Raw genomic sequence first — 23,755 nt, 5'->3', positions numbered from 1 at the left:
TACTTCTTTTGCCAGAAAAGAAAAAAAAAATAAGGAGAAAACAAGGGTCTCCTGCAGCTTTAATAGTTCCAGCCACAGTCAGTTCTATCCCCCAGAGCCGTGTGATGTAAGTGCACCTAGAATACACTTGGTTGCCTTGTCTACATATCTCAGGTGCCTATTGTTCCCTGATTTTGCTTCGTTTGAGCGACAAAACCAGTGCTTCTATCGCACCAGAAGCTTGAAAAATTCGTTTTTCGTTATTCCGGTACAAGGAAGAGAAAGAAAAGGGGAAAATTGAATTCAAGTCAAAGCTCCTGCTCTTCCAAACACCGTTCGTCCTGAATCTTACATCGTAGCTCTTACATATGACGTATAAAACTGCGGCAAAAGTCCCTTATCTCCCCAAACTTTGTGAAGGTTACAGAAACCACCTGTTTGCCAAAATGAAGACCGAAAAGCACCGTTTCATTAACGCCGAATTTGTCCAAGAGCTTTCCTGTCTTGTCCGATACCTGTTTGAATGGTACTGCTATTCTGTAAGATGTAGAGAGAGAGAGCGTGTGTGTCTACAATCGGTAGGGGGCAGCAGCACATATCGTGAGCGTCCCGGGTAGATATTCCATCAGTCATATAACACACAGACAGCCATGTCTCTGTTCTACGAAACCGGCGAGACTGTTATAAACCAGAGGCCTCTTGAGAGAGAGAATTATATACCAGACAAGTCGATGCTGTTGCTTTGGTATCTAATCTACGCAACAGACCACTCTCCATCAAGCATCAAGTCAGCATTCTACATATATGACCAAGACATGTCATGTCCAGTCCTTCATCTCGGTGCTTGTCTTACATTAAAGCATTGATCAAACCACCTTTTCCTCTGGCTCATAGACCCAACCACAACCCGAGTGTAATCCCATCAACCTTCCACGCCAACCCAAAGAAAAACCCAGTAATCATCACCGTGCAGCATCATGCAAAGTTGCGACACACATGCATCCCAACAGAGCCCTCCTCCTCCCGCCACACTCAGAAATCATCCTCCCCACTGACCCTACTCTCCCCAACCTCCCGAATCTTCTCCCCCAGAATCGTCCGCCCGTACCGCTCCGCAACCTTGTACGCCGCCTCCATCATCCGGCCGGTGCGGTCACGCATCAGCTCCACCATCTCCAGCGCGCGCATGCCCCTCTCCTCGCCCTCGCGGCACTCTACCGCCAGGAGCTGCAGGAGCGTCTTGTCAATCTCCAGCTCGATCCGCGACAGCAGTGACCGCTGAGCATGGCTTCCGGAAGTGGCGTCGACCAGGTCACGGAGCTGAGCCGCCTGCACGCCCTTGAGCAAAAACTGTTGCTCCAGCTTCCTCGTCTCGGCGCCCTCCTCTTCCTCGTCATCATCACCGTCGTCGTCGTCGTCCATTACCGCATCCTCTCCATCGACCCTGTTCTTCTTCGTCTTTGGTTCCGGTAATGAGTGTAGCGGAATAGAAAAGTCAAACTCGGAGAGCAGGGGCCGGGGAAAGTATGGATATTGGTCGCCACCCTTGAGGATGATGCAGTGAAACTTGTTCTCTGCTACGGCAATGGGGAAATACGTCTCGCTCTTGCGTCCAGAAGCGAGACGGGGAAGAAGCTTGGTGTCTAATAGGGGAACCCACGACGCCCGCGATGGCTGACGCCAGTGCAGCAGTGTGAGCAATGTGCCTGTTGAATCATAGATGCAAGGATCCTGGTAAAAAAACCAACTGTTAATAATGTCATCCATGCAAGATATCAATGTAAGTTTTGAACACGAACCCCATTGTCAGAAAAGAAGGCACTCTTTAATGTCGCGCCTTCAGGAAGCGCCACCGTATCCTCATTCTGGCAAATCTCGTCTCTCTTGACATTCTCAATCGTGTATAAAAGTCGTGTGTTGCCGTCAGCGGTGACAGGGCCGTTGCCGATGGTGAGAACATAGTCTCTCCAGCTCGCACACGTAACCATGGGCGCGCTCTTGGGGCGATAGACGCGGTATGGGATCCCAAACAGCGTAAAGATGCGCACGTAGTTGGCACTCGTGACGACCGTCACAAAGGATTCGCTGAGTGACATGGCGGTGACGGCCTCCCCCTTGGGGAGCTGTGTTCGCCAGTCGGTCCGCTGCGTCCAGGTCTCGTGAGGGCGGTAGAAGATGGTTGCCGGCTGGTCATCCCTTGGGGGACACGAAAACAGGGTGCCGCGCTCATTGAGACATGCCTTGTCGTACAGAAAGGTATCCGTAAAGTGAAAGTCCCGCTGGAACTCGTGGTCGTAAAACTCAACCGTGACGGTATGGTGCCCGTCTTGATCCACCGTCCAGACGAAACCGACGAGGTTCAGGCAGAGATACTTGCGGTTCCCTCTCCACGGCGTCGATCCAGGCTGAAAGGCTTCGTGATACTGCGGTTCCATGAGATGCCTCCGCTTGTTGGAGTATTCAGCACCGCCAAGAACATCATCGCCTACATAGCCCCGCTTCTGGCCAACGGTATACCCAGCGCCGTCGTCGTCCACGACGAAGCCATCGTCATCACCATCTGCATAGTTCTCGTCCTGCAGGTAGGAGTCAAGGCTGCCCAGAGAGTCCCGGCGAGGGCGTGTAGGAATATCACGTTTCGCGCCGTTGGCCACAGCAGCTCTTCTGTTGGCCGAAATCTCCAAGAGGGGGTCGTGAATGAAAGGGGCTGGCTGTACCGGCAGCTTCAGCATCGGCGAGAACTGGTCGGAGAGAAAGTCGGGGTAGATGTAGACCTCTCCCTCCGTCGTGGTGAAGGAGAGAATGTTCTTGGACGGGTGCCACGCCAGGTCGATGACGTTGGAATAGTCGTAGCGCTGGATGACGTTCTGCGTGCTGGTTTCCCAGACCAGCACCTTGCCGCCCTTGCAGGCCGACGCCAGCATGACTCCGTTGGGCGACCAGGCGAGAGCGGTGATGTCGGCCGAGTGTCCGTCGGTAAAGGCGCGCTGCCTCTCCCAGTCGTTCTTGGAGATGACCTGGATGTCCCGCGTCGGCGTCGCAACCGCAAACGCCCTGCCGTCCGGATGCCAAACGGCCTTGACCGAGGCCTCTGAGTCTGCCTCCCCCGCGCCAATCACGCCGTCCACCTTGTGTATCAGCTCGGGCTGGTCCGCCGTCAGCGAATAGATGTATATGATGCCGTCGACGCACGACAAGGCGGCGATCCGGCCGTTGGGATCCAGGCTGACGGATCGAGCCGCCCGCCCGTGCTCGTTGAGGTGCCGCAGCTGCTTGATATCCTGCGTGTTCACGACCTTGACGGTCAGCTCGTCGCTGGCCACGGCGCACCACTGCGCGTCTCCCGAGAGCGCCACGTCCCGCACGGGCAGCGACGTCCGCACGAGGAAGCGGTCGAAGTTGGCCGTGGCCAGCGAGTAGAGGCTGACGGTGCCGTCCTCGGAGCCGACGACGAAGAAGTCCTGGGCCGCGGCCACGGCGACGTTTTGCTCCTGGCAGTCGTCAATGTTTGTCGGCTCGCCGTCGGAGCCCGTCTTGTAGAGCCGGATCGTGTTGTTGGAGCCCACCGTCACCAGCCGGCTGCCGTCCTTGGTGTAGGCGCATCGAGTCGTGCCCTGGGTGTGCGCAGGCCGTGGGCGAGGACGAGGCGCGCCGGTCGAGTCCATTGCCGAAGACTGAGCTCTCGTCGGGTTCTGGAGGATGGTGAGGTCAGAGGGTCATCTGGTGGCGGACTGAAGAGCTCAAGTTCGGGTTCGACTGAGCCGGGTTCAGCTGCAGAGTTGGCGAGAGCCTCAGATTTGGAGATGCGTCTGTGATATCGAATGGAGGGGAGACGCGTCTGAGCGCGTTTGTCAATTAAAGTCTTGCGTCGCGCGGCCCCGCGGTTGATTTTCAGCGGGCAGCAGCCCAATGGCCTAAGTAATACTAGCAGTTGAAGCCCCGCCATTTGCTGTCGGTTCCATTACTACGTTAGTAGTCCAGGTATTCCTTTGTAGGTCCATCAGATTCGACACCTTGGGTCGGAGCCTAGATTAGGTACCTAATCATCAACTTGCATGTCTGCCCATTCTGCATCCTCTTGATGAACAGAACAAAAAAGAACTGATCATCACGATTCTATTTGGTGGTTATTCGGCAGCCTAGACTTAATTCCTGAACATCAGAAGCGTATATAAACCTGGCGTTGCTTCACCCCTTTTTCACCTCAGCAACCATTTATCATCTGCTTTCCCTCACTCCTATTCAACTTACAAATCCGAAACCTCACAACCATCCGCCATGGAAACCTCAGACAGAGACGCCTTCTTCCAGACAGAGTGAGTCCCCGAGCCAATACTTTCCCGCCGCCTCGACTGACAAGCATCGTAGTGCCTCCAACGCTGAGAGGGAGCGCAAGGCTCTCAAGTCCAGCAACAAGAATGGCGACCCCATCGCCATGAAGTCCAAGATCCTCGCTGCCGTCCCAGACCCCTTTTCGCCCTCAACCGCCATCTTCATCGCCGAATCGGCAGGCTTCGTCCGCCGCATAGACCTCTCAGTAAGCCACTCCTCACCAGCTGCCGCCTACAGCTTCACGTATCTACGAGGAGACATTTCACTCATCCAAGTCTCTTCATACCTACTACTAGTCGGGCTCTACAAAAACCACCTACCGCGGCCCCAAGGCTCCCGTAACGTGCGTCGCCGTCGGCGGCACCGCCAACAAGACCGTCTTCGCCGGCTGCTGGGACAAGGACATCTGGTCCTGGGACGTTGAGACCGCCCAGCCCGGCCGCAAATTCAGCGGCCACGCCGACTTCGTCAAGGTCGTCCTCTGCGCCAGGATATCCGGCAAGGAGATCCTCATCAGCGGCGGCGCGGACAAGAAGATCCTCGTCTGGGACATCGAGTCCGGCAGGCGTCTGCACACCCTGCAGGACCCGACGACGACGATGCTCGCCGTGCAGCACATCGCCGTCGACCCCGTCCTCAGCACGCCCGACGCCGTCGTCGTAGCCAGCGCCAGCAGCGACCCTCACATCCGCAGGTGGAAGATCACGCTCGACGGCTTCGAGCAGCTGCCCGAGGCCTTCCACGACCGACCCGATGCGGAGAAGCTCACCATCGCCGAGCACGACACGAGCGTCTACAAGCTCGTGTTCGATGTCGACGCTGAGGACGGCGATCTCTGGACCGCCAGCGCGGACGGCACCGCAAAGTGCCTGTCTCGCGCGCGCAACTTTGCCGCCGACGATGTCTATGTGCACGGCGACTACGTCCGCGCCGTGATCCCCACCGAGAGCTGGGTCATCACTGCTGGCCGGGATGAGAATGTCAAGGTTTGGGACCGGGCTTCGGGGAAGCTGTATTGCACGCTTGAGGGGCACTACGAGGAGGTGACGGATCTGATTCTGCTGCGCGACTCGCGAGGGCTGCCTGACAAGGTCTGCAGCGTGAGCATCGATGGCACCATTCGTACGTGGCCCCTGAACAAGGGCGACTTGGACGAGGTGGTCAAGAAGATTGAAGAGTCCAAGAAGCCGGTGGAGCAGGAAGCTCAACCCGGGGGAGGCAGCCTGTTGACTGCAGAGGAGGAGGCGGAACTGGCTGAGCTGATGGAGGACTGATCGGGTGATGCAGCTCAGTCTAGCTCACTCAGCTAATAATCAAACATGACGAATACTGCCTAGGTAGTAGATACGTAGTCGCAATTTCAAGACGCCTCATCTGTCAAGCATGTTCGATTCAGGGGTTGACTGTTGGGCGGCCGCGGTTGTCTCCAGACGTGTACACGTTGGCGCCGAAATCCTCCTTGACGGCTACCTGCTTTTCCATCCTCTGATATACTACCTCGGTGCCGCAAACGGAGGTTCGTGATTGTTGAATCCATCCACTGCATTTGACATGAAACGATCCAACGGTAAACCATACTCACCGACTCTTCTCGCGACACTTTGGCAAGCAAACGTGCAGTTACCTTTGCATGTGAGTACTCGTGCATACCTTGCCACAATACCTGATATGTCGCCGCAACTTGTCCTCGACCACCACCCCTTTTAACAAGTGAAGAACCCTTGTTGATTGGTGAGAGATAGGTAAGATGAGGTGTCACTCACTATGTCAATCTCGTGTGGATAGAGATCCGGTGGCAGGCGACGCATGACATGTTGTACTTGGACGCAACGGCCTTGTATGTACACAAGAGCTCTTTTACCACAAAGCCATCCACTTGTATTCGCTCGCATCGCCTCCTAGGCCACACGTACCGGTTGGAAAAAGGGGCGATGCGACGGCTCATTTTCAGCCGCATTTTGTTCGACATCCGATGGCTAACCCAAGTAGTGAAATAAATGAGGTAACACAACAGCGAAGCAATACTAGCAACCGGGGGAGCAACATGGTGATGAAAGAAGGGTCGAGAGTCGGCGGCATCCGGAGCTGCGAAGTTATATCTAGACAAATAGAGTAACATACAAATGCCTACTACTTCCGATATCAGGCACCTAGCACTGATGAACTGCGATGGACAAGACGCTGGTCAAGGGCCAGTTCTATCCCTGAATGACACAAGGCTAGCTGAAGTTGGTTCTGAACCTCCGGTAGCACTCCGCTACGCTTCCAACATCGTGGCAAAGGCATCGTGCTTGTGGCATCATGGCCAGCAGTTCGAGGCTACTTGTTAGTAGCGAATGGTGTTAGTAGTAGTTCAAACACATTCCCCGAATGTGGCCTGCACCAACTTCAACTGCACATCGTGTTTGCTCTGCCGGCGGACCATGTGTATGTATGTCGTAGACGAGGGTCAACTGCATCAAACCCACGCTGCAACGCTTGCTGAATCAGTTGCGCGAACGTGCCCCGTACAACTACGCGTTTGACGGGCAACCCTTGGCAGCCATCAGTTCTGTCGGTGCACACAGGTATTGGCCGCGCATAGCAAATTACTTGCTTGATTGCTCTGCCAGATTATCTTGCTTCGCCATCGGTCCGGCACATGTACACTTGGAGATCCTTGCATTGTGGAGCTTCAGGGGTTTCTGCGCACCCATCTCCAAGGCATGTGCTATTGGTCGCCCGGTTAGCCGCAGCTCAACCCAGGCAAAAGGCTTCATCTGCGAGACACTCGACTCAGAAAGCAAGAATAGCAACAAAGAGAGATTGCTGCTGGCCGCGGCAGCATGTCGCCGAGGTCAAGGCTGGGTCATCCGAGGAAGCGAAGATGCTACCGATTCCGGAACACCTACATACTATAGGGTAAGCCTGCCTGATTCTGGCCTGTGTTTCATATTGCATCCATTTGAACGTTGACAGAGAGTTGCTTAAGCGAGAGCTGAAATTTGGGCTCAAAGCCAAATGTCTGTTGGGTACAACGAGGCTTGACCAGGGCCTCTTGATGCAAATCTCCCAGAAACGACCTTGAATTGGTGTTTGAAGCACAGACCCCCCTTGGCTCGCTCACAACCACCAAGATCGTGTCTGTATCGCGGCGGACCGTCCCCGAACGGATGGCCTCTGAGCTGTCCCCGCGAGACAAGTCCTGGGCTTCGGATTTGAGATGCACAAGCATGTCGCAGCCGGATTTTGTTACCTGGCAGGTAAGTCAGTACAGAAAAAACTTTGAGTGTCATGGGAATTGACATATTGGACCAATAAACCGATGAACGAAGAGCACCGCTTGCGAACTCCTGCAACGTGAATATGAGCTGGAAATGCCAGCAGACGTACCTTGTATAACGTGGCATCCAGACCTCAAACTGAATGTTGCCACTTGCAAGCGAAGCGTCCCAAGGTCATTATGGGACTTGCGGTGCTGCTGGCAAAATCTGCCTTGACTGACATAATATTGCCTCATAGATGTTGTCTTTTGTAGACGGCAAGATTGCCGGGACTTGAATGTCATGTAGTCAACATGAAGTACCTCTGTAGGTGGCTGAGCCCTCGTCGTTTCTGAAGGTCGCATGTGTTCTCAATTCTCTTACATGAAAGGTCTCTTCATCCCTTGCGAGACATTCAACTCGAAGGCGGTACAGGAATGACCCTGTGGCAGGGACAAAGCCCGAGCATGAAAGTGTTGATGGTAGAGACGAGCCAGAGATGACGTATCGCGCTATTGCTATTTACCACACTGGAAATGTTGTTGAGATGTCCCTTTCCACAGACAAACGCCAAAAGCTGCTCTGAGCAGTGGTCATGTTATCTTGAATAGGTAGGTAGTAGACAATCGTCTGGGACTCCGGGCCCAACAAAATGAACGTTCGAGCGTCACTTGATGCCTTGCCCCTGCTTATTGTTGGCTAAGCTTCATAGTTTGCACAAAGCGGCGTAACGGTTCGTTAGAAACTGAAGCGCCAAGTTCAGGAGTTGTGTGAGTTGATGACGGTGTACTGGTGGCTCGGGTCTGTTGACAACATGTTTCATCGAGGCCCTGGGTTACGTCGTTCAGCATTTACGAGGTACGAGAAAGTTGAAACAAGCCACACTACATGGTTTGGTGGCGCTGTTGGACTCCCCAAGTACTGGGAAGTGTGATCGTGATCATCCTGAGGGAAAGTGCTGGCGGAGTTGGTCTAGAGGCGTGACCTCCTGGAGATGGGATGGAAGCAGTCCACGTCTGAGCACGAGAATTGGCGTTTGATGCCGTCTAGTACAACTGAAGTTCAGCAGACATTCGCCACGACATGTACTACTAGTACCCTTTCAATCGGATAAGGTCCACCCAAGGGCGTCAAGATGCATGTATGACGAGCTGTTGACTGCAAGTGTAGTACAAAGGACCGTCCTGGTGCCACAGTTCGCGATTTGTCTCTCCCCAGGTCTTTGAAAGCCAAGGATATGACATGCGCAAGAATAGGCCGCCGAATGCATGGATCTGGACATTCAGCGCAACCATGTTGTGAGCGATGCGCACCCAACGGCGAGAGGAAGGACTCAAGATGCCGGAGACTTTAGGTGGGAAAGCCGGCAGCTCGCCCTTGCTGGCATTGACCATCGTTTGGCAAGTGCTGATAGTCTGTTTGTTGAATCATGATTGGGGAGCAAACGCACACGCTGCTTCAACTGCGTCCGCGTGCAAGGATGTCGCCTGGTGTCTTCGGGAGACAGCTAGTTGACTGCAGAGGTCGTGGTGCTGCCACCACCAGGACCGACACCACCGGGAATTTAGCGGTCGAACCTCGAGTTCGTGCTTGGTGCCGTGCCTTTTTGGCTCCGGGTGATGGTTTGAAACTGTCATGTTCCCCGAGAACACCTCCCCGAAGCGCGGGTATGGTAATACGGACGCTGGCGGCTGCATCCTTGGAGTGTAGCCAATCGAAACGGGTGGAGCTGTGACGGCGATGAAGCAGTGCGTCACGATTGCTAGACCGAGGTCAGCTGTCCTTTCGATCCCCCAATCCCAGCGTCTGGACAGGGCGATGCCCAACATGATATCAATCGTGTGTCACGGCGCGTTCTTCGTTTATGCCAAGTAATTGACTGGACGTTTGCCAGTCTCTCGCAGGAGTCCTATCCCGCATGGATTGCACATTGACTGTATCTTCATGCTGACTCACTTCAACATGCGACAGTCAAGTTCCGCAGCGCCATTGTACAAGTAGGCTGTTCTTGCCGATCGGGTCTAAGACATGATCGTCCCTGGTGCCTGTGTTGGTCGAGACAACGCCAGACTTCTCCGCTGGCTAAATGTTTCTGCAGGTGTGAGTACGAGTACCACTAGCCTGTATTACGGAGTACTACCTCTCGCTGTCCAATGGTCGCCTGCAAGAATGTCTCTTGAGCGACTCTTGGCTGTGTGGGGTCCCCGGCGTCCGGTTGACGAGAGTGTGGGCGAGTGGGCTGAATGGTGCGTTGAGTCTTGAATCCTCTGGAGGCGATGGGGTGAGATGGTCGGAGACGACTTTGTTCCATGACATGTGCACTGGGAGTTGTTAGCGAGAGAACCAACGGGCACTCTGCAACCTGAAGTGATGCATGTTCGGATCAGCCAAACATAAGTGCTGCTGAGGTGACAGGTTGTGCTCCCGTAGGGACGTTCTGTCGTTGTTGGCGTCCAAAGGACCTGGTCGTTGGCCACAGGGGGCATGATGAACTGTCCAATTCCATTTCGCATCGCCGTTTCCCCATGTCAGAATACCCCTGTCAGCCACTTTTCGCGTCCTGCCCACCCCAAGCCCGAAAGAACAAACCCCTGGTTCCCACCAAGATCCGGAAGGGTACACACAACATGTACTGTCAGATCAGAAACCCTAAAATAGCGACTTCGAAGTCTCCTTTTCTCGCGATGCAACCACCTCGCTGAAGGAACAGACGAAGACTGGCGAATTGGACATGGCAGTATGGCCGCGTCGGCCGAGGGACTGAGATGGGAGGATGGAGACCGGAGGCCTAGCGGCATCAGACAGATGAAATTCCATTTTCTCTTTCAGGTTGGCCGAGCCGTGTCTTTGTTTCTTGTTGTTCCGTCTCGAGGAATGCGGAGGAGTAGGTAGTATTAGCATCTGCCCCAAGTACTGGACGAACGGAGTGGTTGATGCTCCGTGGATCGGATACTGCTTGTACCATGGCCCGCGCAACAGCGACTCCATAATAGGAATCGAAGAAGAAAGGGAAAGAAGACGAAACACACGGACAGAGCAGTTGATGAGCCGTATCCTTGCTCGGCCAGCAAACCGTGCGCCAACGCACCCGCTGCCAACGAGCGTCTGTCTACCTTGCCAGGCAAGGCGGGGTGGTTCCAGACTCGGACATATCTTTCGTGGTGATGTTGATGCTGAGGTGGTGCTTGACGGCAATAAGAGGTGTGAGGAGGAAGCAGAAGCAGCTTGGGGTTGGTCATGGTCGCAGCAGGAGCAGCAAGGTGGTCGTCTTAGTACAAAGTGGTGCATCCATCGTCATACGGGCGACAGCACACCAGACAGCTTCATGTTGGCGCCAACCAGAATGGCGATGGATGAAGCTCCAATTTTGGGCCAAGCTGATCCCTGCTGCTCCTGCTGCTCTAGTGGGGCGCAGAGCCGAGTCGGTGGTCAAGTCCCGGCTTGTGCTCGAGAGACTTGCCGTTTAGTGCACGCGCTTGCCGGACAGGTTCTCTGTACGACCTGCACGATGAGCACAGCTCGCACACGCACGACATCTGCAGTGGCGCTGGCAACAGGCTGGGCGCACTCGTTCGTACTCTGTACCTGGTCCTGTGCGCCCATATCTTGTACCTGCTCTTCAGGCTGTACATGGACATGTACCTACCTCTCGCCCTCTGTGCTGTGCTGTGTCTCTCTGTTCGTTCTTCAGGCAGGTACGGGGTGTTACAGGCCACCAATATGAGGCAGGTGCAGACCAAGTGGCCAGTGCGGTCTGAGGCAAGTGCAATGCAGGACGACCTGCTCCGTGCTCCGTAATCGTACCTGTACCTTTTCTGCATCTTTCTCGGTACTTCCGCGACGCTCGCCGCCTGCACCGATCTGCAGGTATTGGGCACTCGTGCTAGCATGCCCAGGTACCCGGCGGCAGCAGCTGTTGCCAGCCGCCAGAAGCTCTGGACGAAGCTCTCTCGCCTCTGATTCGACGCTGGGACAAACTGCTCTGTGCCACCAAGCGAAGAGTGTACCTAAGGTACCTTACCTTTCCTTACGGTACCTTGCGAAGTACCTCCAGATCCTCATGCATCTCCATCGTTGACCAGCCTGACGTCGACATACATCAACTCGCTCCTCCTCCTCCTGATGCTCGCCTGTTCTCCCCCTCTCGCTTCTTGTCCACCATCTGTTCCTTTGATTCTCACCTCCTCTCCTGTCTTCTCCTCTCTGCTCCTCTCTTCAAGACCATTCCTATCGCCCTTTTAGGATTTCACTGCCCCCCCGGAGGCTTCTCCCATCGTACTCGGTAGTCCTGCCCACTTCCTTGCTGCTGGTCATCCAGGCCCTGCAAGTCAACCCTTTCTTCGCTACCCCTGCTGACGTCTCCTACCGTCACTTGTCATTTTCCAGGATTCGCCGCTGCCGATAGAAAAGCGCAGCTCTAGCTCCCGACAAGCTCTCGGGCTCTCGTAGCTTCACCTGTCTCGGCGAATTGGGAGCCTTAGCTGCGTTGTTGTGGTCATGCCTTCACCGAACATCTAAAGGACAACCAGGGAAAGGAAGACTGAAACACGGCGGGAGCAGGCCGTTCACCCACCGCCATTCCACTTCGTCCCTGTTCTCCATCAGCACCTCCGCCGTGGCCCTGGGCCCTGCGTGCAATCAACAGCCGAGAAATTCATGCCGACTTTCTGCGGCTCCGCTCCCGTTCCCTGAGCCACTCTCTTCCTTCATCTATCCGCGTCCCGCCTTGATTTGGACGTCGATCAGAACATAGTCTTTGCCATGGCGGACGTCAGAATGGACGAGTATGGCAGCGTTGTTGCCTTCGAAGGCGCCCCTGACGTTGTGTCAACTCAGCTCCGACTGCTGCCAACCTCACCCCAGATACTCATCCTTCCCGCGGTTCAGTGCTACATTTCCAGTGATGATTCGGACAAGGAGTTTGAGGTGCGGACCTACGTTAGAAAGGTTCACGATGCCCTTGCCGCCCGTCATGAAGCTGCACGTTGCTTCCTACATGGCGCTACGACGTCGAACAAGCGACTGGCATTCCTTAACGGGGGCACGCCTAGTGCCCACGCCCTCTGTATCAAAGCCATCATGAAGCACGAGACGAGTGGAGACAGGATCGAAGCGGAGGCTGTTTACACCCAGCTGGCCAAGGACGGTCTGGCTGGTCTTGAGGCTAAGAGCCAGATTCACAGCCACGCCATGTCTGGAGATGCCGCAGCGTTCAACGAAGAGTTCAATGATCCCATAACGAGGGCCATGAGAGCCGCCGATGACCTGGACCGACAGACAGCCAACTTACAACCACATGACTTGCTCGACCTTGCCGCGACTACTCGACCGCGAAGTCTCAGCCTACCACTGTACGGTTACTCAGATGGATTTGGCGACGCCGCTCCATTCTTTCTCTTTGGCGCGCAGGTTGAGGACGAAGAGGCTACAGATGACGGCGGCCCTCTGATCCCCGAGGCGCCAACATTTGCCGCTGTTGACTACAACCGACCGTCAAAGGAACTGGCGCTGGACTCTGCGGATATCAGGCCGGCGTCTCCCTGTGGCATCATTGGCAAATCGCCTCTCGGCTCGAGTCTTGGAGTGCACCGCGACGTTGACATGCTCTCTCCCGGATCCGAATTGCTCAATGCCCGCACCCATGGCCGAAGGGGCAGCGGAGATTCTACAACATCCGACGTACGCGCGTCAGTTTCGAGCTCTAAGGGGGCGCCGCACAGAGTCAGGTCTTTGGATAGAATCTACCCGCTCAGTGCCAAGTTGAGAGACCTCTGCATTTCAGGAGCTTCCACGGAGATGGAAGCAGAGCAAGATGCTGCCCCCCGCTCCCAGTCTTTCATGATCCCAGGCTCAGAGGAGCCTTCGCTTATCCGGAGGATCAGTTATATCGATCGACGACGAACGATTCGATCCAAAGGCCGACAACCATCGACCAAGGTTGACCAAAACGCCCAGGATAGAAGTATGAGGAAATGCCACAACACCTCTGGAGTCCTTCTGGGGGCTGAGGAACACTTCCAGCCATTACTGCCTTGGCTGGAAGACCTAGTCGTGTATTTCAAAGATCAGACACCCAGCCCGTTGCTGTCTTCGGTCATCAAGTCGTTCAAGGCTGGCAGCTATCCCATCCTGTCGCCTTCCTCATTGCCCTCTTGGCAATCCTCGGGCATTCCCGGCGCAACGACTCTTCACCAGCCAACCGCACTTGACCAAAGATATCACGACAGAGCCCACGAGACGTCTGTATTGAATACGGCAGATGATGATGATATGGATCCTTTCACCAACACACGAACAGTGCATCCGCCGAAGAGAATCGTTCCCACCGTTAATGTCGTTCGGCCTCCGACGCCAGCACAAACACCGCCTCCCTGCAACACAAAAGAGAACAGATTCTGCGATCTCGACATCGTATCTGGGCAGACTGCCGTCGCCATCCAGAACTCGCTTCGATCGATCTTGAGCAAGTACTTCTCCCCAGAATCTGAGGGCTACCGTCAATTCCAATTTTCTGTCCTTCCCGAGTTCGGTGGGATGTGGAAGCCGGTCTTTCGAGAACCAGAGTCTCAGGGTTCACAGAGGGAAACGAGCCGAAGAGGCGATCACATCTTGGCGATTGGGTCTCAACAAGATGTGGATAGAGTGTATTCGTCCGGAATCATCAAGCGACTAGAGTCAATCGGCACGAAAGCGAGCGACCGCCAGGGCCGCAGCGGTCGGGTAGATTTCCGGTAGGTTTTCCTTACACGATATGCGCACGGTATAGCTGGTGAACGGAGAGGCTAACCGGCCAACAGGTACCTACTTGCCAATGCCATGCAAGCATTCACGGCTCTTCCCCTGACGAATCAGACGTCCGATAACCCGTTTACCAACCCGTACCTTCTTGCGACGTTGCTTATACCCCATCTTGAAACGTACTTGGCACGCCACCCAGAAATTCGGTACCTCATGTTGGAGTACCCTCCTGAACATTTAAACACCATATTGGCTCTGCAAAAGTTGGCAGGCGTGGACTTCATCAAGGTGGCCCAGATTGTGGACCCCAACAAGCCAGATCGTCTGCCTTTTACACAGATTGGAGGCCCTGCCATCGGGGCCAAAGCGGGTGCCAAAACGCTCAGCCTATCGCCACAGCCATCGAGCTCGGATATCACAGTCTCGAACGCGAACTTCTTGCTTGCGTCTACAGCTACTGACAGAGACATTGCAAAGTTCGTATCTACCGTCTGGAATATCCAGGTCGAGGACGGCGACTCTGAGTCTTCGCCTCAGATCAAAACCTCGCCCAACAGAAACAGCAGGAAATCGAAGCCCGCTCCGTTGGATGTCCTGTTTACCCGGTTCTCGATGTCAACTGAAATCGAGCCGTCGCCTACATCGGCTGGGGCCACTTCCAGCCCCGAATCGCTGACGCTATCCTCTCGGCGCCAGTCATTCACGGACAATATCTTGACTCCCCAGTCAGACACGGTGCAAGGCCGCGGGTTCACGCGACGACAACTCCGTGGTGATCCGCTATCAATGGCCACCTTTGATAGTGGCTGCGAAGACACCGAGTTGGATTTGGAGGAGCGTAGGCTCATGCCCATGTTCTTGAAACCCGCCGAGCCGAAGAATAACACCCGGAAAGCTCTCAAGTTTCTAGGCTTGGAATAGCGGTGCCCATGCCGAGCGTTGCGCGTGCTATCTTTGCCACCTTTCCCTTCTCTTTCTTTCTCTTTTCCGTCATCATTGTTTGTCTTCATCACGCAACGTCTTGATTTGCCATGAGTCGCGCCTGGCCTGTGGCTGGGCTGCTTCTCTGGCAATTACGAATTATGAACCCATTTACATGCCACTGTTTTCTACCTACGCCTGCCCTGATCATCTTTCCCATTTCCCGTCTCTGATTGAAGTGGTCTTTCATGACCTCTTGCGTTCGAATGTTAGCGTTTGTTCTAGATGGAATTATGGAGTGATCTGGCTTGTATCAGGGTGCAACATACAAACACGAATATACCTAGACAAGTGTACTGCAAAGTTATAGAGGATATTGGGGGCGACATGCTGCGAAATGGCTTTTCAGTTGTTTGTTGAGTTTTCGCCAGACCGTTCAGATACCTACACATTAATCAATTACGATTTTTTTCATTAACGAAGAGCCAGTGTCATCTCAAGCACTGCGCACATTTTGATCTCACCATTTCCCCCCTTTGATGCTGTCAGATACTCTTGGTACTATGACAGAGCCCCTTATTCAGGAAAAAGGTCATTCCCCCCTATCGCTCTCGCTTCGGCAAACCACCCCCTTGTCTTGCCAGGCGAGCGAGCGAGCGAGGTTACACATGACTTACCAGCCCTCATTCTCAGGACTTTGCACATGGTGGCAGCCTAGAGGATCAAGGTACCTATGCCATGTCCCTTAAGATTAAGAGCAAGGCTACAAAAGACACAAAATCAGATAAGCCTTTCGCAACGGAGCACCACCAAGTGAACGAACGAGTGAAAAGTCATGGAAATAGCAAACAGATAATACCAATGTAAATAAAGGAAGAAATAAAGAGACCGAGATAATAGAAAAAAACAAGCTTGCTGCAGGGGCCACAATTTCCATCAGCGTCCATTAATTTCCCAAATGGAAAACCTCTCGTTGTGGGAGGAGGTCATTATGGGCAAAAAGGGAAGACGTGAAAGTACAGCTAGCGCAACCGTAAGGTCCTCGTCTCTCTTGATATTTGCGCCTTGTTCCCAGAGTGTATCAGTATCACGTCCTTCCTCCCGTTTCATCGTCCTTCTCCCTTTCCCGCCCGACCCCAATGTGTCTGTCCTAGAAAGCAAGCGAGATTGCCACGTTGTGCGTGCGTGCGTGCGTGCGTCCGAAGGGGGCGAGATCCAATGAGACATGATGTACTCTAATGCGCAGAAATTGGGGGCAAACTGAGAAAACCCTAGAATCATGGAGGGAAATGTCATAACAAACATGGTCCAGTCGTTTCCCCATGGGAAGTCATACTGCTCTAATCATCCTGTCACCATTCTCGGGCCACGACAAAGCAGAAACACACGAAACATTTAGCAGCAGCTGCTGCTGGAAGAGTTGCCGACGCCCTGGCCCTGGCCGACGTGCACGCTGGGTTTCGTGTTGTTGGCCGTCGTGGTGCCCATGCGCTCCTTGATCTGGCGAGCCATGGTCAAGAAAGCCTGCTCGACGTTGCTGGCGTTCTTGGCGGAGGTCTCGAGGAAGGGGATGCCCAGGCTGTCAGCGAATTCCTGGATTCGGCCGTTAGCTTCAGAATGACGGAGAGCCGAGAGGCCTAGAGACGGCAGCCTGGAGATGCCAGGCAGCATTTGACGCAGGTGACTGGTGAGTGACACCAGGCTGCAGCTGAGCGCTAACTCACCTTGGCAACGGTGTACTCAACCACCTTCTTGTCGGACATATCGCTCTTGTTGCCTACGAGCAACTTGTTGACGCCCTCGGTGGCATACCGGTCGATCTCCTGAAGCCACTGCTTGACGTTGTTGAAGGAGTCCATATCAGTGACGTCGTAGACGACGCAGATGCCGTGCGCACCGCGGTAGTAGGAAGAGGTGATGGTTCGGAAACGCTCCTGGCCGGCGGTGTCCCACTAAATGATTGAGAAGTCTCAGCCGACTGCATCAGATCAGTGTACTAGGATACACGCAGAACTTACAATCTGCAGCTTCACAGTCTTGCCGTCGAGCTCTATCGTTCGAATTTTCTGCCAAAGATATTAGCAAGTTGATGATCTCGACAGAAGACGAGGCTTGACGTACAAAGTCAACACCGATGGTGGAGATGTAGGACTCGGTGTAGGTGTCATCGGCGAATCGCAGCAGCAGACAAGACTTTCCAACACCGGAGTCACCGATGAGGAGGAGCTTGAAGAGGTAGTCGTATCTGGAGTTGGTGGAAGCGGCGTGTCAGCGAAGATTCATCTCCCATCCCCTTCCCGTTGTCTGGAACAGGCGCCGTCGTCATAGGCATCGTTCCAGCCCATCGCCGGACTGCTACCGAGCAGAAGTGCACCGCACTGCACGCAGCGATGGACTCGACGCAGCGGACCGACGGAAATTGCCCGTTTGGCACTGGTACTCTGCAGAATCCGTTAGCACCAGATTACGACAGACAGCATTTCAGGAGAGTATCGCAATCAAGCGACGGAGGACGGGGGAATGGGCGCGTACCACTCAGGGTTCATGATGGGCGGTTGGTGTTGCGTTTGCTGTTGGGACAGGAGACGAAAGCAGGCTCTGAGGCTCTGGAGAGATGCAAGATGGTCGAGTGGCGATCGAGGCGGATGGTTGGTCGAGGTCAAAGGAGCGTCGGCTGGCCAAGGTCTCGAGTACGTCAGGGAAGGACAAGCTCGTTGGCTGGACTTTGGGCTGGGCTGGGAGGATGGGATGGGCGGTGGGAGCGCGGGTCACGTGCAGCGGCCAGTCAGCCTCGGGCTGGGGGGTTTCAGTTCCGTTGGTAAGGAATTGGCAAGTGGCAGGTACCTTGACGCTATTATTAGGTACGAGGCAGTACCTCTCGCCGTGGATTGGCGAGCCAGTTGCGCTAGAGCACTGAACACAGGGGACGGATGCTGGGGGTACTGCCAAGAACCCCGGAGAGAGCAAAGCGTTTATATCGCTTTTGATCCCTGATTTCCGTCATGAAGAACACTGAATCACTGCCGTTGAACGAGGCATCAAGAACCTGGATGGACTTCCGTCTGCTGCCTCTGTACCACTACCTATCACCAAAAGGCTGTGCAACTGGTGCGGCCTCGGGAGTCCCAGTGCGGTACCTTATCTTATCTGCCTGCGACCGCAACCCCGTAATAATGGAACTCGACCCTTTTTTATGGGAGAGCGCCTCCATTCGCTGTCACAAGATGCCATTTTCCCATTTCACATGCAGCTTCACTGACTGCTTCGTCTTATCTTCCCCCTTACTTTCAGACAGAAATTCGAGATTTGCCGACATGTTCATGCTCTTACTGCAAGTGACCTCGCCGGGTTTGCAGCCTGCACTTGGCCACAACTTGCCGCACACAAGAGCAGCGCACGTTGGACCAGGCGGCAGCATGTGATTCAGAGATATGATTCGCACTCGCAAGACCGTGATCACCTGAGATGCAGCCATGCCCGCCAATTCGCCATTTCGTCTCGTCGCTTTTCCCCAATCGGCAGCACCACTTCGCGCACAATGGATCGGCGTGGAAGACATGGGAATCCCGTCGCAAACCACCATGATCTCATGGCCCGTCGAGGCTTGCCTTCTCACTGTGACATCATGCGTGACATCCCGAGTTCCTCCGTTTCCGTGTGCTTGTGCTTGTGCTTGCTCTGGCTACCTTACCTTACCTGACAGCCTCTGGAGAGCCCAAGACCTTTCCACTCCAGCGTCCCTTCCGTGACCCGGAATAGCGGAACGGCCCCGCAGCGATGCTCCCTAAAGCAGCCCACTCGAACCGCTGTACGAGTAGCCTCGCCTTGCAACTGGACCGCACTACCGAAGCCCCAAGAAGGCGTACCTACTAGGTAGTCAAAAAAATAAAAAAAACAAAGATTGGACCATCTCCCCGGCTCCCCTCGGTCCAATGCCGTCGCAGCATCACCCATCCATCCATTGCACCTCTTGACACGAGCAATAAACAACAACAAGCAGCAAGCAAAACCCTCGTCCCATCTCCGAATCTCATGCGGCTCCTCCCCAGGAGCGCCAACCGCATCCAATGGCCGCGCCCCTGCGCAACACTCTGACCGGCCCGCTGCCCCGGTCCTTGCCCGGCGCTTCAGTCCGCCGCATCACCAGCTTCGGCCCAGCGAATGCCCCGGCACAGGCCGTTGCGCGGCCACCCGCAGAGGCGGTCCCTGAACAGCAGCCGCTGCCTGATGCTCTGCTGCTGCGGAGGGTGAAGTCCGAGACTCGAAGTAGCCTGCCGAGGACCTACTTTGAGAGTACTGGCGCTGTGCGAGGCCGAGGAGACCAGCCGCCGGATCCCAACAAGACAAAACTGGGAAGAAGTAAGTAAAATCAATCTTGGGTCTATAACCCCTGCGAGGTTCCATCGTCTCTACATCGATGGCGAAAAGCAGGTGCCAAGAGACGGAGAAGTGTGGCCGCAGGAAGTCAGACAAGTCAAAAGCTTCTTTACTTACACACCTTGTTTTTTCCGCCAGCTCTCCGGATCCTCCAAGAACACCTCCCGACGCTCCTCCAGTCCCCCCTCCCGCAGGACATCCTCGCCCCCAACATCTCCCTCCGCCTCTTCCCGTCGACGCACCCGCACCTCCCCGCCGTCTCCGGCCGCGTCGCCTACACCGCCGCCCTCTGGACCTCCCCCATCGCCTGGAACCGCGTGCCCATCATCGGCAACGTCCAGCTCGAGATCCTCGCCGAGCGCGTCACCTCGGAGCCCCTCACCTTCCTGCCCCGCCGGCCCGGCGCCATCCCGGAGCAGCTCGTCGTGCGCTGGTGCGAGAAGCGCAAGCACAAGGACCAAGAGTCCGGCTCCGGGTCCGGCATCTCGCTGCCCTCGCTGCGGCGGGGCGTCGATCCGCACAAGGCCTTCACGGGGCTCTTCATCTTCGACTTTGATGCCGAAGGGAGGATACTGACGCACACCATTGAGCAGGCCCAGGAAGGGGGCGACTGGGAGAAGGGCATGGGCGCCAAGTTTGTCGGCTTGACGGATTGGCTGCTGGGCGGCGGGATGAGGAACTCGGGCGACACACCAATACCCATGTTTGAGAGCAAGCGCCGTTGGGATTGCTGAGAAGATATGAGAAATTGGGGGGGAAGTGGGCGTGCTTTTGCGGAAACTGAAAGAAAAGGAGAAAAAAGGAAATGGTCTGGTTCTTCTGGCGTTGATGGTTGCGTTTGTCTGCCGGTCTCTCTCCACCTGAGTCGGGTATAGTTGGTTGTCCTTACGGTCAAAGAAAAAAGCGGATGCGTTGTAACGATATTTTACCCGTTCAGAGGGTATCTGTATGATTATGTATTTACTAGCAAAGAACTCTCTACACAGCTTCGAATGTGAGTATTTCACGGGTTAGAAACGCTGTGGTAATGAAGTTACATAATGATGATGGACAAGTTCCACCGAAGCTGTTCCATACCATCATCTTGAAAGCAGCGGTTACATAGAATAGATGTATCTAGCCCTTTAGGACATACAGGTGTCTAGGTAGGTACCACATAGTAGTTCTTCTCTTGCACATGAGCTCAACTGCACCAGCCTCACTCCCTCGGTCCGGGGCATTTCACAATATTCTGCCACCGGACCGCCCTTCTGCCGCAGCGCATCAAATAACGAAATAACAAAGAAATTCACAGATGTAAGGCCATCTGCAAGAGCAAAGAGCAAGAATTCCCTGCTGTCGGCTTTTTCCCCCCCTCCTTTCCAACCTCACCTCTCCTTCTTCCCATACGATATCCTCTCCTCCATTGGACACCCAATTCCAAGCGAAGAAAAAAAACCCCGTTTCCTCTCGCTCAGAAGAAAATGTCTCCCAGATTCTCCCCCTCAAAGCCGATCCTCACCAGCTTCTTCAAGCGCGCCTTCTCCTTGGCCTTATCCGCCGCCTTCTTCGCCTCCGCGAGCTTCTTCACCACATCCACCTCCGCCAGCTGATACCCGGGAGGCGCGTCGTCGTCCTTGTCCAGGTCAATCTCGCCCAGGAGCAGTACGTTCTCGCCTCGCACGAGGAAGATGCCGTGCGGTATGTCGGCGAAGTAGCCGTACGGGTACTCTGATCGGGGGTTGTCGGGACGAGGGGCGAATATCCGCTCCGTTGTCGATTGCAGGACGATGTTGGCTGTCCGAAAAGAAAAAAAACAGGTTAGATGACCAAAGGGATTCCCCCCCCCTTTTTTCTTGTTTCCCAAAAATTTGCGGATGGCTTGATAGCTCGCAGGGGATGAGGAACTACACACCGAACTGGTCCCAACTTCTTAATACTCCAATCAACTTCCGCCCATCACGCAAAACCACCATGAGTTTCTCTACGTGAACCCCTGTTAGCACAGCATTTCTCTTCTTGCCCGTCTCTTATTTTCCTCCATAGGTGCACAAATGTTCCCAGCCAACTCATGTCAGCCCAAAAGAGAAGTCATACTATCAGTAAGATCCAGCAGCTGCGCCGCCGTCGTGAACATCTGCGGCGGCAGCTGCGCAAAAGGCTGCGCAGCCGGGCCCCCGGGAGGAGGCGGGTGAGGAGGGGCGTCTGAAATGGCGAGGTTTTCCATCATGATAGCATGGGGCGTGGGCGACGAGGGGAGGGTGGAGGGGGGGGAATCGCTCCTCTCTGTGTGCGTGTTTGCGTCGGGTAGGGTATCGGGTTGACGAGGGAGCGAATAAATGTTGTCTTTATCTTCTGTGTGTGTGTCGTGTCGCTGGTCCGGTTCAGACGTCCATGGATCTGCTATAATGGTCCGTTTGCAATGCGTATCTATAACAACATGGCCGTTTGCAAAGGTGGGTTCGTAGAGGCAGCAAGTCGGTAGGTAAAGAGCAGCAAACACAACGTAAGGCTATGGCAGTCACCCCAGGTCGAGGTTGGTTCGCTATCGCCAGCCAAGGATACCCGCCTTGTGCTCTTATCGATAGATGAACATCACGTGTCAGCGGTTTGACTTGCACCCAAATGGCTTCGTGGGGGGTCTAAGACCATGTACGCGTACGTCAGAGGACGGAATTAGTACCGACCTACAAGTTTCAGGGTTTGTAGAGGGAAAGGCATGCGAATAAGTGAGAGGGAAATCCTATTAGCAAAATGATGCAGCTGGTCAATTCTTGACCTTTCAAGGTGAGTATTAGATAGAATACTGTGGCTCAATTGGATTCACAGGGAAGGAGACGAAGCCTTTGATGCTTGGCGTTGAGAGGTTGCTTGGGGGTGGCTCGTGGACGCCTCATGCTTGATGATATCAGACAGAGTCAGTCAAGGGACTTTGTAGTAGTACCAACATGCCGTGATGCAGCCTACGATAGCTGTCATACAATGATGTGATGACCAAAGGCACCACCGACTGGTTTTATTCAATGATCCGCATTCGTCCTGGGGTATAAGGCCTCGGCGCACCTTGCACCAAAGGTTCTCGTCGGTCTATCGGTTTACATCAACTCCGAATGGGCAAATATGCTACCACTACCTACCTAGGTACTAAGTTGATTGGTAGTTGTAATTGCATGCATATATCTGCTTGCATTGGCAACGACCCCCATGCCCGGTTAAAGTCAAGAGACAATCAAGATTCCGCCCAGCAGCACGCGATCTCCAATAAGGGCCACGCTGATCTTGGCGTGACAATCAATGGTGACAATGACTGTTGAGTCATCGGCCATGCATCCCATCTCACCTCCAGCTGGAGGTGGTCCATACTGTACAGCTACTACCTGTACATGCTCGTACATGTCAAGAATGAGGGGTGTCCGGAGCCTACCTAGTACCTCCTAGAGCTAAAGCAGGTACTACTACTACCTACTTGGCTCCAGCGCACACGACAGCTCCCTCGTCATGTCTACCTATGGCCTCAATTCCCTCTCTTTAGGTCTGGGCTGCTCTATAAAATATCATCTCGCAGCCCAGACACGACAGGACACGACAGGACACGACAAGCGGATGCGCGACCAGCCACCGCTCCGTCAACCTCTGGCACCGTCTTCGTTGCAAAGAATTAATTTTGTGTATCCTATGTCAAGCGCATTATCTGGTCGATGCCTTGTAATACACCCCAATGGGCCCCGCCCCCGTCTTAGTATTTTTCTTTCTGCATGGTAGCTTCTATGTTAAAAACCCTGCCGCAACGCCTGAGCCGAAATCAAAAATTCATCGCACCCCTGGATGGTTAGCTGGGGTTTTGTTTTTTATCTTGTGAGTTGGAAAAGTCTGTAGTAGTAGACTAGGCGTCTGTGGCTAAGACGAGCCGCCGAGACCCTGCAGCCAGAAATGCAAGCAACTGTCATCGTCTTTCTTTGTGCTCGTGGCCCTTCGGCCATCTGCTCTGGTTCAAGGCTGCAGCGCAGGTTGTCCGCTGCGATGAAGACGCTTCCATGTCCTCAAGGAACCTGCCATTTCTTGGCCAATCCCCTCGGAGGTCGTAGGAGAAGGGGAGAATGTGTAATGTACAAGGAAAACCTGCGAGGGTGGAGTGGTTCGTTGTAAGGAGTCTTCTTGAAAGCACATGGCCTCGGCAGGACGGCTGC

The 23,755-nt window shown here is 54.5% G+C and overlaps 6 protein-coding genes across 6 annotated transcripts; 3 read left to right on the top strand and 3 right to left on the bottom strand.

Moving 5' to 3' along the window:
- Positions 1–1,011: 1,011 nt before the first annotated feature.
- Positions 1,012–3,644, bottom strand: TRIREDRAFT_67467 (uncharacterized protein; the record flags this gene model as incomplete). Its single annotated transcript, XM_006968092.1, has 2 exons — positions 1,012–1,710; positions 1,779–3,644. The coding sequence occupies 2 exons, from the start codon at positions 3,642–3,644 to the stop codon at positions 1,012–1,014; spliced, it is 2,565 nt and encodes an 854-aa protein (XP_006968154.1).
- Positions 3,645–4,257: 613 nt separating this feature from the next.
- Positions 4,258–5,585, top strand: TRIREDRAFT_67360 (uncharacterized protein; the record flags this gene model as incomplete). Its single annotated transcript, XM_006968155.1, has 3 exons — positions 4,258–4,295; positions 4,348–4,516; positions 4,608–5,585. 3 exons carry the CDS (start codon positions 4,258–4,260, stop codon positions 5,583–5,585), a joined length of 1,185 nt encoding a protein of 394 aa, XP_006968217.1.
- A 6,744-nt stretch (positions 5,586–12,329) lies between these two features.
- Positions 12,330–15,212, top strand: TRIREDRAFT_110595 (uncharacterized protein; the record flags this gene model as incomplete). The annotated part of the gene is made up of 2 exons (XM_006968154.1): positions 12,330–14,284; positions 14,351–15,212. The coding sequence occupies 2 exons, from the start codon at positions 12,330–12,332 to the stop codon at positions 15,210–15,212; spliced, it is 2,817 nt and encodes a 938-aa protein (XP_006968216.1).
- Positions 15,213–16,228: 1,016 nt separating this feature from the next.
- On the bottom strand, positions 16,229–17,827 carry ypt1 (ras GTPase). The gene is made up of 5 exons (XM_006968091.1): positions 17,748–17,827; positions 17,334–17,457; positions 17,231–17,278; positions 16,937–17,164; positions 16,229–16,805 (listed from the first exon to the last, which is right to left on the bottom strand). The coding sequence occupies exons 1-5, from the start codon at positions 17,756–17,758 to the stop codon at positions 16,608–16,610; spliced, it is 609 nt and encodes a 202-aa protein (XP_006968153.1). The 5' UTR covers positions 17,759–17,827; the 3' UTR covers positions 16,229–16,607.
- A 1,452-nt stretch (positions 17,828–19,279) lies between these two features.
- Positions 19,280–20,323, top strand: TRIREDRAFT_110593 (uncharacterized protein; the record flags this gene model as incomplete). The annotated part of the gene is made up of 2 exons (XM_006968153.1): positions 19,280–19,571; positions 19,728–20,323. The coding sequence occupies 2 exons, from the start codon at positions 19,280–19,282 to the stop codon at positions 20,321–20,323; spliced, it is 888 nt and encodes a 295-aa protein (XP_006968215.1).
- A 719-nt stretch (positions 20,324–21,042) lies between these two features.
- TRIREDRAFT_23050 (uncharacterized protein) lies at positions 21,043–22,035 on the bottom strand (the record flags this gene model as incomplete). Its single annotated transcript, XM_006968060.1, has 3 exons — positions 21,666–22,035; positions 21,484–21,552; positions 21,043–21,365 (listed from the first exon to the last, which is right to left on the bottom strand). The coding sequence occupies exons 1-3, from the start codon at positions 21,796–21,798 to the stop codon at positions 21,043–21,045; spliced, it is 525 nt and encodes a 174-aa protein (XP_006968122.1). The 5' UTR covers positions 21,799–22,035.
- Positions 22,036–23,755: the final 1,720 nt, after the last annotated feature.

The sequence above is a fragment of the Trichoderma reesei genome, assembly GCF_000167675.1.
Source record: "Trichoderma reesei QM6a unplaced genomic scaffold TRIREscaffold_21, whole genome shotgun sequence".
Classification (NCBI taxonomy): Eukaryota; Fungi; Ascomycota; class Sordariomycetes; order Hypocreales; family Hypocreaceae; genus Trichoderma; species Trichoderma reesei.
The sequence above is the reverse complement of the archived record's forward strand: the minus strand, read 5'-3'. Positions and strand labels throughout refer to the sequence as shown.

What these genes read in the sequence shown, in the direction of transcription:
- ypt1 (XM_006968091.1), bottom strand. An exon ending in AGACTGTGAAGCTGCAGATT is followed by an intron (nt 17,165 to 17,230) that starts GTAAGTTCTGCG and finishes TCAATCATTTAG; the next exon opens with TGGGACACCGCCGGCCAGGA. An exon ending in TTGAGTACACCGTTGCCAAG is followed by an intron (nt 16,806 to 16,936) that starts GTGAGTTAGCGC and finishes GGCCGAATCCAG; the next exon opens with GAATTCGCTGACAGCCTGGG.